This window comes from Hylobates moloch, unplaced genomic scaffold (assembly GCF_009828535.3).
Source record: "Hylobates moloch isolate HMO894 unplaced genomic scaffold, HMol_V3 SCAFFOLD_5, whole genome shotgun sequence".
NCBI lineage: Eukaryota > Metazoa > Chordata > Mammalia > Primates > Hylobatidae > Hylobates > Hylobates moloch.
The window spans coordinates 115155087-115174122 of NW_026652280.1; the positions used below are offsets into that span (position 1 = coordinate 115155087).

Genomic DNA, 19036 nt, shown 5'->3' on the forward strand with positions numbered 1-19036 from the left:
ATACTGAGCCATTAAAACTGAAGTCTAGGAAGGAAAGTTGCAGGTTTACAACTATCAAACTTAATTAGTTGGTAAGTTTAAACTGATAAATGAAAATTTAGGAGAGATTATGGCAAATTGAGTGTGCTGGTGTTTTTCTCCTAGTGTTTATTATTTTCCTTTATCTGCTAAGTGATCTCTTCCTACTCTGAATTCTCAAATTGCTTTGTGTACTTCTTAATCTCCCCTTTTAGACTGTAAACTCCTTGAAGGCCAGGATTCTCTTCTTTTTTTGTTTTTTGAGATGGAGTTTCCTTCCTTGTTGCCCTGGCTGGAGTGCAGTGGTCTGATCTCAGCTCACTGCAACCTCTGCTTCCCAGGTTCAAGTGATTCTCCTGCCTCAACCTCCAGAGTAGCTGGGATTACAGGCGCCCACCACTATGCCCAGCTAATTTTTTTTGTATTTTTAGTACAGACAGGGTTTCACCACGGTGGCCAGGCTGGTCTCGAACCCCTGGCCTCAAGTGATCCACCCACCTCGGCCTCCCAAAGTGCTAGGATTACAAGTGTGAGCCACTACACCTGGCCATTGTTCCTGTATCTCTTATAATGGTTACCATAAAAATCGGTATTCAATAAATATTGGTTGAATTAATCAAATTCATTAATTTATTCTTATAAACATGGTTGGCACATTGTAAGTACTTAACTAAAATGCTAAATATTAGTGCCTTCTCCCTGTCACCCTATTCTGAACTCCTAGGCTGCTCACAAGGTTGATAAAAAGATGATGGACAGGCCAGGAATGATGGCTCACGTTTTTTATCCCAGCACTTTGGGAGGCTGAAGCGAGCAGATCACCTGAGGTCAGGAGTCCGAGACCAGCCTGGCCAACATGGAGAAACCCCATTTCTACTAAAACTACAAAAAATTAGCCCGGCGTGGTGGCGCATGCCATTAATCTCAGCTACTCGGAAGGCTGAGGCAGGAGAATCGCTTGAACCTGGGAGGTGGAGGTCACAGTGAGCCGAGATTGCACCACTGCACTCCAGCCTGGGCAACAGAGTGAGACTCTGTCTCAAAAAAAAAAAAAAAAAAAAAAAAAAGATGACGGACAATGTGTTAAGTGCTACATGTATGGAATATATTATAGGAAAGCTTGAGAAGGGCTGGGCACGGGGACTCACGCCTGTAATCCCAGAACTTTGGGAGGCTGAGCTGGGCGGATCACTTGAGGTCAGGATTTCAAGACCAGCCTGGCCAACATGGCAAAACCCCATCTTTACCAAAAATACAAAAGTTAGCCAGGTGTGGCAGCTTGCACCTGTAATCCCAGCTACTCAGGAGGCTGAGGCAGGAGAATTGCTTGAACCCAGGAGGTGGAGGTTGCAGTGAGCCGAGATCGTGCCACTGCACTCCAGCCTGGGTGACAAAGCAAGAGTCTGTCTCAAAAGAAAGAAAGAAAGAAAGCTCTAGAAGGGAGGGCCTAGCTCTCTAGGAGGTCAAGAATGATTCTTAATTTTCTGACTTGGGTGACTTGGAGAATGGTAAATCTATCCTATATCAGGAGGAGCCGGTTTGGGAATAGGGGTTGGGGAAATAAATAAGTTCAAGCTTTGACTATGTTGCCTGTGTAACATCTCATTCATATATACATACATACCTGTATATGTGTATATATATGTACATATATAGAGATTTATATGCTTAAATATTTTCTTATATAATCTACTTAACACATATACATACAAGTCTATATTTTCTCTCTAAATAATATATAGGTATGGATATATTTTTAAGTTATGTATATAATGTATATTATAAAGTATACATATAATATTTATAATTAGTGAATGTTGTAGGCATAAGTAATAACAACTTCAAACTAGCTTAAACATAAATAGTAATTTGTTGGAAGAACACTGGGTTATCAGAGAACTCAAAAGCAACAATTATATTTGGACTTCATAAGGGACTAGAACTGGGGACTAGAAAGCCATTAGGATTTCCAGGAATCAGTTATTTGTATATCTCTCTGTCCCTGGCTGCTTTTTTCAGTCTTTCCTATTCTTACTTTCCTTTCCTTCCTCCCCAGCCCCATTTTCTCCTTCTGTGTTCTGTCATTTCTGTTTCTCTCAGTGTATCCACTTCATTCTTACATCTTTCTCTTTACAGTTTGGCTTTCCCTTCATAGACAACCATGTGGCCAAACTTGAGGCCCCTACAGCCCTCTATTTACATGTCATGAGTTCGGGCAAACAATACAGAATGAATAATATCTCAATCCCACTTTTTCTTTTCTCTTTTTTTTTTTTTTTTTGAGATAGGATTTCACTGTCACTCAGGCTGGAATGCAGTGGCGCAGTCACGGCTCACTGCAGCCTCGACTTCTCAGGCTCAAAAGATCCTCCCCACTCTGCCTCCTGAGTAGTGGGGACCACAGGCACATGCCACCATGCCTGGCTAATTTTTGTATTTTTGGTAGAGATAAGGTTTCACCATGTTGCCCAGCTTGGTCTTGAACTCCTGAGCTCAAGTGATCTGCCTGCCTCAACAAGTGTTGGGAATACAGGTGTGAGCCACTGCACCCAGCCTCAATCCCACTTCTAAAACTTCTGGGAGGAATCAGATTTATCCAGGTGTTTATTCCTTGTCCAGTCAGCTGTAGCCTAAAGACAGGATTAGGTTGTGTAAATAAAATTGCCAACGGTCCTCATATATCTTCCTCTGTACATCTCAAAAAACAGACTTGGGAGTCATTATTTTCTAGGTAGCAAAAGAAGTCCTAGGCATAAATGAAATCACTAAGGAAAACTGTATACAGTGAGAATTGAACTGAGGGTGGAACCATGGATGCACAGAAATGTCTAAGGAATGAGTGGCAGAAAGACAGTTGAAGATTCAGTGAAGAGGCTGTCAGAGAGACAGGACAATAACTAAAACTAGATATCCTAGAACTAAAAGGAAGAAGAAATTTCCAAGTGAGGAGTAATATCCAAGATAATAGGTAAGGTAAATACTAAGAAGAATCCATTGACTTTAGCAATTAAGATGTCATTAATGAGAGAAATTTTATTTTCTTTCCTAAAGTGGTGGTGGTGGTAGTTGTTCTTGTTGTCTTTCCATTTTAACAGGAACAAACATATTTAAGGCAAAAGAATGGACCTTAAATTATGGAACGTCAGTATGCAAGAGTGTATTATATTAAGCTAATACATTTAGCCTAAAATAATGCCCTCCTTTGTAAATTATTACAAAGGTTGTCTAATATAAGGCCAATTTTACATAGTAATATGAATAAAATCAGGGTTGTTATGTTGTCAAAGCTATAAGCTATAAGACCAGACAGTTTATTTTTGGCAAGCCTTTATTAATTCTAACTCCATACAGGGTGCAAACTCCAGAAGGTAGGAGAGGGGGAATATGCTGGGGGGTTTTGTTTGATTATATTTTAAGTTCTTAGAGTATTTTTTTCTGTCTATGACTGTGGTAGAATGAACAAATTGTTAACAATAAGGAGTTTTAATGCCCAGGAGTACTTAATGTTTTTTGTTTTTAATTTTCCTTCAACCTTGATATGACTTCCCGCATTCTGGAATTTGCTTATGGACCTCATAAGTTCAGAGTTGAACTATTCCCCTAGTTCACATAGCTATTTAGTCGTCTTTTATGCCTTCTGATAAATTTTTCTCTACAAGCCAGTGATGAAATTTGAACTTTTGTTCCAAGGGAGTGTTTCTGTAATAGTCATCCATTATTTTGATGTATTAGCCAAACATTGACTGACAAATGAATCTACAGAAAGCAATCCAGGAAGAAATAATTAGGTCTCTCCTACAGTATAAAAATCTCATATTTTAGGAAATTTCCTCACTAAAGCTATGCAGTTTTCTACCTTATAAAGTGAGAATAATACTATCTCTTAGGGTTACTGAAAAGAATTAAATAAGCTAATATAAATTAAAGTTCTTTATAAACCATAAAATGCTATATAGGTTAGCTAATATTATTAACTTTGCTGTTTTGTATGTGTTTCCCACCTTCTTGAATACCAGGGTTTGTTTCTCTTGATTTGAAGTTGGGAAGAAGAAGAAGTTGGCCTCTCATGGCTGAGGGACAGGGCAAAGGGGATTGCTGACTGGTTCTTTGGGTGCTGAAAGCACAATGTTCTCTACAGTTTCTAATGTTTCTAACTTTTAAAACTTCCATTTTGATGTGCTTTTACTTTAATCATGGCTCAAGGTTCTGGAAATTTTCTGGATTTTTAATGAGTTTGTGTTTTGGTATATACTTTCTGAATATAGTAAAATAAAAATTAAAATATAGCTGTTGAAGGAAGCTTAGGTGTAATCTCTGTGAATCATTATGTTTTAAAAGTGAAATTTATAGCTGACCTTGGTTCAGCACAAAATTAGTCATCCCTTACTAATGCAGGATATTACATCAGAAATTCCTGGGTTAGTATCCAGCCCTAAGCGGTCAACTTCCTGGCCTAATGAAGTCCCAGAATAGCTCTCAGTTTAGCAGACATTTATTGAGCACCTACTGCATGTTAAGTACTCTAATAGGCTCATCTCAGTATTGTTATTCAAGTATTTTCAAATTTCAAATAAAATATAAATACTTGAGTATGATTGATCATGAAATATCCAATCACTAGAAAAATAATAGCTGAGTAAATGTGTAAATATGGTAAAATAAGACAAGGGACTTTATTTATGGTCAGAATCCTAGGCCTTCGGTTTGCTAGTTTAGGTTTTTTTTTTTTTTTTTGAGATAGAGTCTCACTCTGTTGCCCAGGCTAGAGTACAGTGGCATGATAATTGGCTCACTGCAACCTCTGCCTCTCAGGTTCTAGCGATCCTTCTGCCTCAGCCTCCCAAGTAGCTGTGACTACAGGTACACGTCACCATGCCTGGCTAATCTTTCTATTTTTAGTAGAGATGGGGTTTCACTATGTTGGCCAAGCTGGTCTCAAACTCCTGACCTCAAGTGATTCACCCCCCTTGGCCTCCCAAAGTGCTGGAATTACAGACATGAGCAACGACACCTGGCCTATCTACTTTATTTATTTATGTATTTACTTATTTATTTTTGAGACGGAGTCTTGCTCTGTTGCCAGGCTGGAGTGCAGTGGCACAATCTCGGCTCACTGCAACCTTTGCCTCCTGGGTTCAAGCGATTCTCCTGCTCAGCCTTCCTGAGTAGCTGGGACTATAGGTGCATGTCACCACGCCCACCTAATTTTTATATTTTTAGTAGAGATGGGGTTTCACCATGTTGGCCAGGATGGTCTCGATCTCCTGACCTCGTGATCCGCCCACCTTAGCCTCCCAAAGTGCTGGGATTACAGCCGTGAGCCACTGCTCCCGTCTTACCTACTTTAGTTTTACAGTGCCTAATGAAATGCCACATATATAAACACATTAATAACTGGGTAAAATTATTAACTGATGGTTCTAGGAAATCACCAATGACATGTCTGCTTCTTTCTCCATACTAGTCTTTGAGCTCCCAAAGAACAATAATTAATAACAACTCAAGGCCGGGTGTGGTGGCTCATACCTGTAATCCCAGCACTTTGGGAGACCAAGGTGGACGGATCACTTTAGGCCAGGAGTTTGAGACCAGCCTGGCCAACATGGCAAAACCCCTCTCTACTAAAAATACAAAAAAGTAGCTGGGCGTAGTGGCCTGTGCCTGTAATCCCAGCTACTTGGGAGGCTAAGGCACAAGAGTCACTTGAACCTGGGTGGCAGAGATTGCAGTGAGCCGAGATCGTGTCACTGCACTCCAGCCTAGGCAACAGAGCGAGACTCTTCTTCAAAAAAAAAGTAGCAACTCAAATTTATTTATTTATTTATTTATTTAGAGACAGGTCTGTCACCCAGGCTGGAGTGCAGTGGAATGATCATAGCTCACTGCAGCCTCAAACTCCTGGGCTCCAGTGATTTTCCCACCTCATCCTCCGGAGTAGCAGGGACTACAGGCACACACCACCATGCTGGGCTAATTTTTAAAATTTTTTTAATTTTTTAAGCACTATTTTGCTTAGGTTAGTGTCGAATGCCTGGCTTTAAGTGATCCTCCTCTTTGGCCCCCCAAAGCGCTGGGATTACAGATGTGAACCACCACCCGTGGCTGCAACTCACATTAAGCACTTAAAATGTTCATCATTACAACTCTCCATAGCAGCTTCTAGACGGTTTAGCAACTTGTTCAAGATCACATAGCTAATAAGTGACAAAGCTTTTTTTCAAAATCACCTCAACATGATTTTGTAATCAATGTTCTTTCCCATGATGCCATCCTGTTCCCACACCCAGCACAGTTGTCTGGCTCTTTAGATATGCTGTTGATGCTGGGATAAATAATGGATAACTGTCTTCTACCTTGCTTAGCCAGAGACTTTCCTTTTAAAATTTTTTTTTCTTTTTAGTTTTTAAAAACAGATTTCATTTGAAAAGATTAAGACTTGTTTACATGTTATTCTGAAATAAAACTGATTCTTACCTATTCTCCATTGCAGCCTTTCATCATGTTTCTGTTTACCCAAAAAAGGAGCTTCCTTTGTTCATCCATTTCACAGCAGGATTTTGCTCTTCTACAGCAGTGATAGCCATTCTCACACACCAGTTTCCTGAAATCGTGGGTATTTTTGCTAAAGCTGTAAGTATGATCTCAAGGACTTGTGTAGATTATTTGTAAAACACACAAGAAACCATCTCTGATCTGCCTGTGCTAACCCAGCTGAACAGTGGAAGATATTTGTTGTAAATTAAAGGAATTGATTTGTATACAGTTGCTGCCATAAATATGTCAAACATAAATTTTTGGGGATTTGAGCTACTTCTGTTTCTTAAAAGTTTAAAGAATACAATATAAGATTGTAACAATATAACATTATAAAGTTTGCTCTTATAGATCACTTTTGGTGATAAACAGCATTTGTTACTATCTTTGGTATTTTTAAAAATGCCCTATTTTGTGAACAAACCCTTTGATTTTTTTCATTTAAATGAAATCATTAGTTCTCAGAATTTGTTGAACTTCAAACTCAAGAGCACAACTAGGATGGATAATAAGTACATAAGGCAGGGGAACAGATGAGACATTTGTCCCTAGGTACAGAATGTGCCTATGTCTCAAAGGTTCTCCAAGTTATTGTGTCTGCTTGTTCTTACTGACCTTCCACAGACTTGGCTATAGAACCATGTGTAGGTCTTTATTTTCATTTTTACCCTTTAGTTTTGAACTACTTCCCCATTTCCTGAACCGGTTAATATTTGAGGACTGATATTAGAGTGGGTATCCCATCACTATTTACACTTTTTTTTTTTTTTTGAGACAAGGTCTCGCTCTGTCACCCAGGCTGGAGTGCAGTGGTATGATCTCAGCTCACTGCAGCCTCCGCCTCCTGGGTTCAACAGTTCTGCCTCAGCCCCCTGAGTAGCTGGGACTATAGGCACATGCCACCATGCCCAGCTAATGTTTGTATTTTTTGTAGAGGCAGGGTTTTGCCATGTTGCCCAGGCTGGTCTTGAACTCCTGGGCTCAAGTGATCTGCCCGCCTCAGCCTCCCAAAGTGCTGGGATTACAGGCATGAGCTGCCATGCCCAGCAACTATTTACTTTTCTATATAAACTTATTAATGTCACTGGCTCAAAGTAAAATTAGCAAAGATAATTGCCTTTAAGTCTCCAAGCCTTTTTAAAAATGTATCTTTCTTGTACATCTTTGCATTTCTACCAGGTAGTAAGAGTTAAAACCCAAAAAGAAAATGCTGATTAATTGTATTCCCAAAAATAAAAACACTGAGAACCATGGAAAAACTAGTCCTTACTTGGTAATGTATTTTCTGTATTTTTCTCTATATGCCTCCATTCTAACTTGTTTCCTCACAGTTTCTTTTTCTGCCTTAAGAATAGTTTATTTTGTGCCTTAAAGATTAGTTGGCTTTTTTCTGGCACCAGTGGTAAGAGCAGTGGTTTCCCTTTTTCCCTGAAGGTCAACCATATAATGTGTTAAGTTGCCACTGGCTGTAGGCCTAGGAGTCTGAGTCTGCACTTGATTCTGGGTCAAACTTCAAGAAGAATGACTTTCCACTGTCGTTCAGGGAGTATAGCTATTTGGTTTGGAAACTGACTATTCTATTTCTTTTTAGTGTAAAATGAACACTTAGTGATCATACTCATAACTGTTATTTGCAATAGTGCTAATAGTTGAGTGAGTGCATCTCAAACTGAAATGACCTTACTATGTAATCTGGCATGGAATAAAAATGGCCTAGAAAGAGAATTCCATCCATTTAATCGCTGGAAAGAAAATGTGCAACTGTGTATGTGAGATCACAGGCAAGCAATGGGAGAGATGATTCTTGGATTTGTCTCAGGCAAGTGGAGTGGGAAGGAAGTGAAATAGAGCAAGGAGGGAAATCTAGAATCTGGAATAGATCTATACCAACTGTTAGTAGTATATTTCCATGGGGTACAAGCTACAATTAATGTTTATAGTGTTTGCCTTTACCTAGGCAGTCACTAATGGCACCAGAAGAACCTTTATGATTATATAGCATAAGTTCCTTAGCACTCCTCTAGTAGAGACTGAGAATGAATAATGACATATTTTAAACGGAAGCTTCTTTTTCAGACCAAAAGTTATTGATATACTGCTTTTCTAGTTGATGGATAATAAGCAAGCATTTATTTTGGTATCTGTATAGGTGATGGTATATAGTGTTAAGAATGTGCCTAATGATAAACTTTTACAACCACATTTTTATCCCTGTGGCCTTTACATGTACATTTTAAAACCCTAAAAGCTAAGTATTTACTGAAAGTTCCTTCAAACCAATATTTGTACAGGATTTCCAAAGGCAGGTTCCATTTAAGAGTTAATGGGAAATGACTGTGGTATGGGCAGTTTCCAGCTTTTTTTTCTTTTTCTTTTTCTTTTTTTTTTTTTTGAGACAGAGTCTCGCTCTGTCACCCAGACTGGAGTGCAATGGCGTGATCTCGGCTCACTGCAACCTCTGCCTTCTAGGTTCAAGCAGTTTTCCTGCCTCAGCCTCCCACGTAGCTGGGACTACAGGCACGTGCCACAACGCCCAGCTAACTTTTGTATTTTTAGTAGAGATGGGGTTTTGCCATGTTGGCCAGGCTGGTCTCGAACTTCTGACCTCAGGTGATCAACCCACTTTGGCCTCCCAAAGTGCTGGGACTACAGGTGTGAGCCACCACACCCGGCCAGTTTCCAGCTTATAAACACAATGTGTAGATGCCTTTATAGACAGACAAACAGCAAGGGAACTAGAGGGTTAAATTACACTTCTTCACCACTTCATAGTGTGTGCTTTATGCAGTAGGAGCATCACCATCACCCAGGAGCTCATGAAAAATGCATAACCTCAGGCACCATTCCAGACCTTCTGAATCAGAATCTGCATTTTAACAAGATCCACAGGTGATCCTATATATACATTTAAAGCTTGGAGAAACTTGCTGTACTCTACCCCCCATAAGAGGAATTTAGAACAGCTCGATAGTGCTGCCTTGTCAAGGTGGAAAAGAGGCAGCATTGCAGAGTGGTTATGAAATAGATTCTGGATACAGACTGCTTTGCTTTGAATTCTAGCCCTGAAACAATGCTGTACAACCTCGGATAAGTTACTTAACTTTTTCTACCCTTAGTTGTAAAATGAGAATAATACTACCTCTCATGGGTTTTGGTGAGTGTTAAATGACTTTAAAATATGCAAGTGTTAGGACTATGTCTACCCACAGTAAAAACTAGGTGAGTGTTAGCTGTTGTTGCTACCTTTATTGTCATCATCATCACCAAAGTGCAATAGTGGGAAACCCTACCCCCTTCTTGTTTAAAGGAGATATGTCCTAACAGTCAGCTCAAAACGCATTTTTCCATGTGTTTTGGAAACTGTAGTATAAATGGTGGTTGGGTATAATTTTAAAAACACTATTAGTAGGCCAGGTGCAATGGCTCTCATGCTTGTAATCCCAGCACTTTGGGAGGCCAAGGCAGGTGGATCACTTGAGCTCAGGAGTTCATGACCAGCCTGGGTAACATGGTGAAACCCCATCTCTTCCAAATATACAAAAAAATTAGCCAGGCGTGGTGGTGTGCACCTGTGGTCCCAGCTATTCAGGAGGCTGAAATGGGAGGATCGCTTGAGCCTGGGAGGTAGAGGCTGCAGTGAGCCATTATTTCACTATTGCACTCCAGCCTGGGCAACAGAGCAAGACCCTGTCTCAAAAAAAAAATACTGTAATACTATGCTTCTGGCACATTATGTGTATATGAATGTAGAAAGTGAAGAAATGTTTCAGGTTCTAGGCACTGGCAAACTACCTTGTAGAACAGAACCTGTTGGTAAGTTGCAAACTGTCTGTGTTAGCATTTCCAGTTAATTCAGATATTTGATGGCCAAATAAAGTAGAAATTGGTGAAGATTCTTTGAGACATACTTGTTCTATTTCAGAAGACAGACTTTTAAAAAATTTCCTAAATTTCTTTATTGTTATCATTGTCTCTTTCTCATCTAATATCTTTTCGTAATAGCTCACATGCCAGAGCAAATTGAGTTTGAATTTCTTAAAATGCATTTGTTAAAAAAATTGTGTTACTGTGAGGCCAGGCACTGGAGACTGATTTTAAATAATTCTCACTGTACATCAGATTTAGAGAAATGAAAGGGAATGAACTAGAATGGCTAATGGTTTTAGTGCCTCTTTTTTTGCATGGTATAAGGCTATGTGGAATAGACTTCATTTTTTGCAAGTTAGGATTTTTTTCCCCTGATTTTTCTCCTGGCTGAGATGAAAACCTAGTCTGACATTAGACACAGAGCAATGAAAAAGTGTTGCATAAATCCCTGGAGATGTGGAATGTGCTTATATCAGAGCTGATATTCTCTAAGGCCAGAATTCCTGAAAAAGGAAAAATTGCTTTTAAGTGGTAGGTCATTTTCTCACCTGCTTTGAAGCCTGCTGGATTAAATATGAGAGTTCAAAGTAAGGGTAGCCAGCAAACCAACTGAACTGGAATCTGATTCTGCTTATCTGAAAGGAGCTTCTTTATTTAAGAACAGCACTGCCCTCTCCTTAGAGAACCAGTCTTCTACTCTGGCCCCTTTCATTTCTCTTGCAAGAAAAGTGTTCTTCTTAGCAAGGATTGGGAGGGTGTTATCACAACAGTGAAAAGACTTAAAGATGGTCTTGGGGGTTTCACTAACTTACTGATAAACTCAGACTTGTGGTATGTGACTTTCGTGTTTTGAATTCAGAAGTGTGTTTAAATATTAAAGTCCCTAGTTGGGGCCAGCCATGGTGGCTCACGCCTGTAATCTCAGCACTTTGAGCGGCTGAGGCCTGCGGATCACTTGAGGTCAGGAGTTAGAGACCAGCCTGGCCAACATGGTGAAACCCCGTCTCTACTAAAAATACAAAAAAATTTAGCTGGGCGTGGTGGTACTTGCCTGTAATCCCAGCTACTTGGGAGGCTGAGGCAGGAGAATTGCTTGAACCTGGGAGGCGGAGGTTGCAGTGAGACGAGATCGTGTCGCTGCACTCCAGCCTGGGTAACAGAGCGAGACTCCATCTCAAAAAAAAAAAAAAAGTCCCTAGTTGGGTTTTAACTAAACGGGGTAGTCTTTGCAATTTTGGCAGAAAAGGGTGTTACAGGTAAAGGTAGGAATCAGAGATTCCCAAATAAATTGTTTTAGTCCAGCAAAACTTTGTTGAAGTTTGTTTTACTGAACTCATATTGTAGCTGTGCTGTGGTGGGAATGGGCTTTGTTTCCACATATTTCTACTAATCTTTATGTGGGAAAATGTGGTTGGACATGCCAATGATGAATTTCTGAGCAACTCATAATTGGCTGGCTCCACTGTAACTAGGGCCTTACAATCTGCTTGATTAATTCTTTAAGGACTACATTAGCCAAGTTGCATGATTTCCAAAGATATAGAAGGTCAGATGTTACACTAACAAAGAACCTCTCTACAGAATGTCTCACTGGGGTTTCTTTAGTCCCTTCTCAAAAATAATTAAAATTTTTCTTCCCAAATTACATTTTTAAAAGAATAAGCAGATATAAATGCCAAGTGTCTTTTACTGAAAAGTGAACAAAACTTTTGGGAAGATTTGTCCACTATTCTTACCTTTTTTTTTCAGGGAAAAGATTGATCTTCAGAACCGGGGGAGTTAATAAACAATTATAACTATATATTAATGTATACCAATTGAAAAATATATGATTTTTTAAAGGTTCTGAGTTTTCCATTATTATAACCTGTGACATGATAGTTGTATACTTCTTTATTAAATTCCTAGGGCCACATTCAGAAATTAATGATTAAAATAAATTTCTTCACTTTGTTTGAAAATGGATTACTTTCAAAGCTATGAGACTTTTTTAGTTTGTAAGAACTGATAGTTTTAAAAACATTTTGAAATGTAACTAAACCTACATTTTTGTAAAATATTCTATAACCATGCTATTTGCACAGTTACAAATCTGAGTTGTTTCCCAGAGATAATACAAATAATAAAATAAACTTATTGTGTGACAGGTCAAAATTTTTAAATGTTTACATATTTGTTCCATTGTTGGTGCATCTAAAGTATTTGGGCAGTCTGGCATATTCAATTTTAATTTTCTTTACTAACTGGGATTTTGGATCAAGAGAAAAGACGTTCTCTACCTCCTAGAAGGGTATTTCTCATGTTTCATCCTTGTTTTTCTCCTTCAAAAAGAACCACACTAAGAAATTTGTGAAATTGCTGGTATTATTATTCATCCAGATTTTCTAAACACTGAGCTCTTCTAAGGGGGAAAGAAAATAATAAAAGTTAGGAAAATGTACTTTTTTTTTTTTTTTGAGACAGGGTCTCACTCTCTCACCCAGGCAGGAGTGCAGTGGTGCCATCTCGGCTCACTGAAACCTGGGCTCGAGTGATCCTCCCACCTCAGCCTCCCGAGTAGCTGGGACTACAAGTATGTGCCTCCATGCTAGGCTAATTTTTTAAAATTTTTTATAGAGATGGAGTCTCACTTTGTTGCCCAGGCTGGTCTCCAACTCCTGAGCTCAAGCAATCTGTCCACATCAGCCTACCAAAATGCTGGGATTACAGGCTTGAGCCACCGTGCCCAGCCATGTCAATGTACTTATTATTATTATTATTGTTATTATTTTTGAGACAGGGTCTGCCTCTGTTGCTCAGGATGGAGTGCAGTGGCACCATCTGGGCTCACTGCAATCTCCACCTTCCTGGCTCAATCCATATGCCCACCTCAGCCTCCCAAGTAGTTGGAACTACAATATGTACCACCATGCCTGGCTAATTTTTGTATTTTTGGTAGAGACAGGGTTTCACCATGTTGGCCAGGCTAGTCTTGAACTCCTGAACTCAAGTGATCCACCCACCTGGGCCTCCCAAAGTGCTGGGATTACAGGTGTGAGCCACTGCACCCGGCCAACCATATACTTTTTAACGCATGTGTATATCCCTTCCCCCGGGTTTAATTCAGTTTTAAAGTTTGTAGAAAGCATCCTTTTTTCCCGTTAACATGTGCCTGTCAAGTATGAGGTTCACAGAAGCTCTCTCAGAATTTGTTTCACATATGTTTAATCATCTTTTCCCCCCTCAAAGTGAAAATCTCATTGCTAAAGTTTAGGACATCATGTCACTAACTGCTACTGATATATTTATTGCTTAATCATTAGCACTTGGGACACGTGGAGTGCTTAGCAGTTTTTAGAAGAGCTGTGCTTAGATATTGATATAAATCACTCATTCGAAACCCATTCTCCTAGTGATATTATAATTCACAATAGGAAACACTGATCTTTGTTTTAGAAAACATCTCTATCTTGCAGACCCAGCATAGTCTTCTAAATTGGGAGAATCATGGGGTACAGAAGAAAATTATAATATTGAGGAATAGTTTTTAGCTTTATTCTTGGTGGAGTTTGGCTCCCTTCCCCTACCAATCAGATGAACTAAATTAGTAAGTCTACATAATATATTACAATTCTAAACCAAGAGTAACTCAGACTTCAGTTAGTGCTTCATTTTTTAAAAGAGATTATACTTATATTCTCATTTATTCTTACTGGAGCCATTGGAACATAGACTTACTGAAACCATGGGAACATTATAGATGTAAAGTTTGAGTCATCAAAGTTAAGTGATGTGCCTAAAATTACACAATTGATAAGATAGCTTATTACTTTTAGTCATGATACATACTTTAGATTTCAATAGTATATCACTTCACAACTTACACTGAAGTGAGTACAAAAGAATAAATTTCATACCAGAGATAGTAATGCTGAGGGAATAGAGAATGACAGAGTGGTGGTATCCATTGGCTTGCTAGAGAAATCTTCTTAAAAGAGTTAAATTTGGAGAAGAGTTTTAAATGAAGATGCTGATGTGGATTGTCAGGAAAATAAAAAGGGTGCTTAGATTGGAGAAATGTTTACTGCAAAGACAAGTATCAGTGGGCAAATAAGCTGCCTGGGAGTACTGTTCACAGTTTAAGTCTGTTTGATGAACTCCAGTGCTTTAAAATAAAGAATGAAAGCTGTGCATGATGGCTGATGCCTGTAATCCCAGCACTTTGGGAGGCTGAGGTGGGAGGATTGCTTGAGCCCAGGAGTTCGAGACCAGCGTGGGCAATTACAGTAGTAATTATAGTAGTAAGAGCTCATAAAAATGAAAAGTAAAAATAAAAACAAATTAGCCAGGCATGGTGGCGCACCCCTGTAGTTTCAGCTACTTAGAAGGCTGAGACAGGAGAATCATCTGAGCCCAGGAGTTGGAGGTTACGGTAAGCCATAATAGCAACACCACATTCCAGCCCGGGACACAGAGCAAGACCTTGTCTTAAATAAATAGGTACATACATACATATATATGTAAATTAATTACTTAAAAATAAGGAACGCAGCCGGGCATGGTGGTTCACGCCTGTAATCCCAGCACTTTGGGAGGCCAAGGCAGGCGGATCATGAGTCAAGAGATCAAGACCATCCTGGCCGACATGGTGAAACCACGTCTCTACTAAAAATACAAAAATTGGCTGGGCGTGGTGGCGTGCGCCTGTAGTCCCAGCTACTTGGGAGGCTGAGGCAGGAGAATCGCTTGAACCCAGGAGGCAGCGGTTGCCGTGAGCCAAGATCGCACCACTGCACTCCAGCCTGGCAACAGAGTGAGACTCCATCTCAAAAAAAATAAAAATAAAATAACGCACATATGCTTTTCTTTTAAACTGATTCATTCCAATGTCATTCCTCTTGCTAGTTAGCTACTTAAGAAAGAATGCCGCTTGGTCATTTACATTGCATACCCACGTTACTGCATAAAGGACTTCAGCCTCTCTAAGTGCTTAAAATGTACAATAATACTAAAGAAACAGTAAGCCCTGGTTTGTAATGATTCAGAGGGAATTTGACTCTCAAGTTACTTTTTTAAAGTTTTAATATGAAGTATAAATGTGTACCTTATGTTTCAATATCAGTCTTCTTTCAAAATCAAAGGGCAAGTTTGTGAAGGATTATAGGGGAAAGATAAACTAAACATAATAAACTTTTGGTCTAAAATATCGTAATCTGTAAGTTTTTTCCCTAAAGTAGGAATTTTAGGTAGCAGAGGCACTTCTAGTAATTTTATGAATAGGTAGGAAACTTGGGTGTGTTCCTTAATGCTCATGAGGCCTCAATAAAATATTGGGTTTTAATTGGATGTTCTATCTGAATTTGAGGAAATCATAAAATTATCTTTGTTCTGTAATAACATTAAGATTGTCTTAGGTCCGTCTTGACAGTAGCCAGCTTCAAGAAGAGAAATTATTTGGGATTCAATAATACGTAACAAAATTAAGAGTAGGATATTCAGAGAATGCAGATCACATAATCACCTTCTGACCTCACTGTGTAATTTCAAGCATTCTAGAAATAAAACATGTATGTACTGTTCAAAGTGTAGAAAAGGGCTATGTTTCCTTTAAACACCCTTGCAGATGACCAACGTGACAGAGAGAGAAAGATGCAGCTTAGGGGACAGTTGGAGAAGGGAGCACATTCCCACACTCTTTGTTAGGAACATGCCAGCTCTTGTCTTCATTTATTCAATATGCTGCAGTCCTAGTTTCTTTCTGAAGCCAGAGTTCATGCTTTTACTCCCAGGTAGCAGCAGCTTTACAATTACATTTTAATCCGACAGTGTTGTTAGACTCCTATCAAGAGTACAGCCACAGCTGTTCTTGGCAGGCAAATACATTGCTGGTTTTCCTTCAGTCACAGTGAGATAGAAAAATGTTCTCTGTCTAGGGTGTGGACGAAGGCACTTTCTAATCTTATGCATAATTCATCCTTGGTTGCTGGGGCACTCAAAGTTGAAACTTTGCCCTCTGATAAAATTCAGCTGGATGTTTTTTATTTATTAGACTCTGATCCCTTTAGGGGTTTAGCCCTTATTGCGAGCCCAGGGATTCTAATTTGGCTAAGCCCTAGCTGTGAAGACTTTTCTTACTAATTTGCCCTTGGTGAATTTTAGCTCTTGTAATATCATCTTTAAAAAACAAAAAACAAAAACTGCAGTAGAACATGCAGTTCAGAGAGTCCTGGATAACCTGAAAAGAGTCTTCTTTGAATGTTGGCTTATTGAATGGAAGGACTCCAATAGGGCCTGTCTTGATTTGTTTTCAAAGTTTAGATTTTTAAAGAGCCTCAGCAAATTAAAACATGGTTTTAATTGTTCTATAACATGCTAAAATATGGTAATGATTGTTCTATAACATATAACAGGTCTTTGCGTTTCAAATTCATTGGGTACCTATGAAGTATAAAATATAATCCCTGTTCATAAGTAACTCATAGTCTAGTGGTAGGGGGTTTGAGATGGGCATGAAGATGTATTAGTATAAGGTAGAAGCTATTGCCACAATAGATTAGTTCATCCTTGAATATTCATTTATTTGACTGGAAGGGAATGGTGAGTTATTTTCACATGGCTCCCATAAGATATAGTGACCCAAAAGGTCAATCTAGACTAATAGAGTATGCTTCCTTTCAGAAGAATTTATTTGGTAGGTCAAGCAAGAACATATAGAAAGAGATATCTTTATTCTTTTTCAAATATGTGACGTGGAATACTTTCATCTTTATACCCAACAGCTGGAATTCATCTTTTTGTAAGCAGTGGTATTTATTATAATGTTTATATGAATAGAATTTATCAAAAAATGGAGAGCTCCACAATTCAAAATTTAAGAAATGTCTCACCTCAGATTCACAGAGTAATTGCCTTAAGACAAAAGCTCTACACTCATACATTTTATATTCCTATTTTATATCCTCTCATTCCTAATAATGACAGATTAATAAGAACTAATAGCCATCCTGGTTTTCAATATGAAACAATGTGATTTCATGTGAAGCAGAATAGAATAGTAAGAGTTAGGACCAAAATTACTTAGTTCTTTGGGCATGTGAGAGAATAGGAAAGAGCTACCCAGAATTTTCCAGAGCTCACTTGATAATGTCAAGAGCTGCAGCTGGCAGTCACTGATTCTGAAAATAGGCACACATCATGTTAATTAAAAAACTAAATAAAAGGATATTGGGATAAGGCAGTAAAATAAAGTTCCTTTTGCCCTTTCTTTATAGCTGGGTTTTGCTGATCAATTCTGCATTTTTGACAATTCTACCTCTTTACAGGGAGAACCACCAGTATTACTTTCTCTTTAAGTAACTGAAAAAATATTTCCTATCTTTATTGAGCTGTCTCATTAAAGTAACAGACTAGCTGGATCATTGGGGATATGACTTTGGGATATATGTTTTAAAATAGGCACAGAGGCTGGGTGCAGTGGCTCACGCCTGTAATCCCAACACTTTGGGAGGCCGAGGTGAGTGGATCATCTGAGGTCAGGAGTTTGAGACCAGCCTGGCCAACATGGTGAAACCTCATCTCTACTAAAAATACAAAAATTAGCCTGGTGTGGTGGCAGGCGCCTGTAATCCCAGCTACTCCGGAGGCTGAGGCAGGAGAATTGCTTGAACCAGGGAGGGGAAGGTTGCAGTGAGCCGAGATCACGCCACTGCACTCCAGCCCTAGTGACAGAGCGAGAATCCATCTCAAAAAACAAACCAAAAGGCACAGAACCTCTCCTTGAGATTATACAAATTAGGCATGTAATCAGTAAATATGGTGAAATGATGAAAATATATACAGGAGAAGAGCAGGCCCAAGGCTAAATTCTAAACTACTCATGCAAACATTATAATAATACTAGAGAGTTGTAGAATATACTGATTTAACCTAGTGTTGCAGTAGAAGAAAGGAAGAAAAACTATTTGAACAACTTGGAGGCAGAAAACTGGGGATTTGGCTTTGGAATTTACTTTATTGGTGACTATTACTTCTCTAGCTTGTCACTCACTTCTCTGAGCTTGTCACACCTACTGGAATAAGCAGAAATTATTATTCTTTGCCTAGGTTAACAAAATGTACATCTCCAGATAGTAAGTTAGTTGCATGATGGCATCTTCTAATTCAGAGGTCTAATTTGTAGCATATTGGTAAGGAGGCACATTCATATTTCTGGGTGGTAGGGAGCCCACTTTCATCCATTCATCTGCATTCCTGTTCAAATTAGCAACTGTGTCTGCTAACATTAGGTTCCCAGAAAAAAGATGTAAGTAAACCCCAGTTCCACTGAGCTCCTGTGAAGGTACCACCTCCATAGAACTTGGTTGAAGATAATGAGCATAGTTACCTTTTTTTTGTTTTAACCTTTATCTTTTGGATGGCATTGAGAGTAACCTTCTGTTTTTTTGGCCTCAAGTTCCATACTGAATTTTTTAAAATTGCATTTTGAGCAATAACATTTCCCTGGTTGCTTAACCAGTTATACAAGTTGAGACTTCTGTCTCTATGCCTATTTTATAATAGCTTCTCTGGGAGAACAGATGAAAAATAAGCCAGTTAGATATTTTATGAGTATTGAAATCCTTTCCATTCAGAAATGTAA

At 38.9% G+C, this 19036-nt stretch overlaps 1 protein-coding gene across 11 annotated transcripts in view; it reads left to right on the forward strand.

Moving 5' to 3' along the window:
- Positions 1 to 19036, forward strand: part of ST7L (suppression of tumorigenicity 7 like) — a 99871-nt gene that overhangs the window by 76607 nt on the left and 4228 nt on the right. For 8 of the 11 annotated variants that reach the window (XM_032154988.2, XM_058439456.1, XM_058439458.1 and 5 more), the window contains one exon: positions 6509 to 6648. In XM_032154988.2, the coding sequence (XP_032010879.1) occupies positions 6509 to 6648 (140 nt within the window). Of the gene's footprint in view, positions 1 to 6508; positions 7826 to 9340; positions 12748 to 19036 lie in introns of those variants that run through there. The other 3 variants (XR_009213668.1, XM_058439455.1, XM_058439462.1) reach the window with 3 other exon arrangements.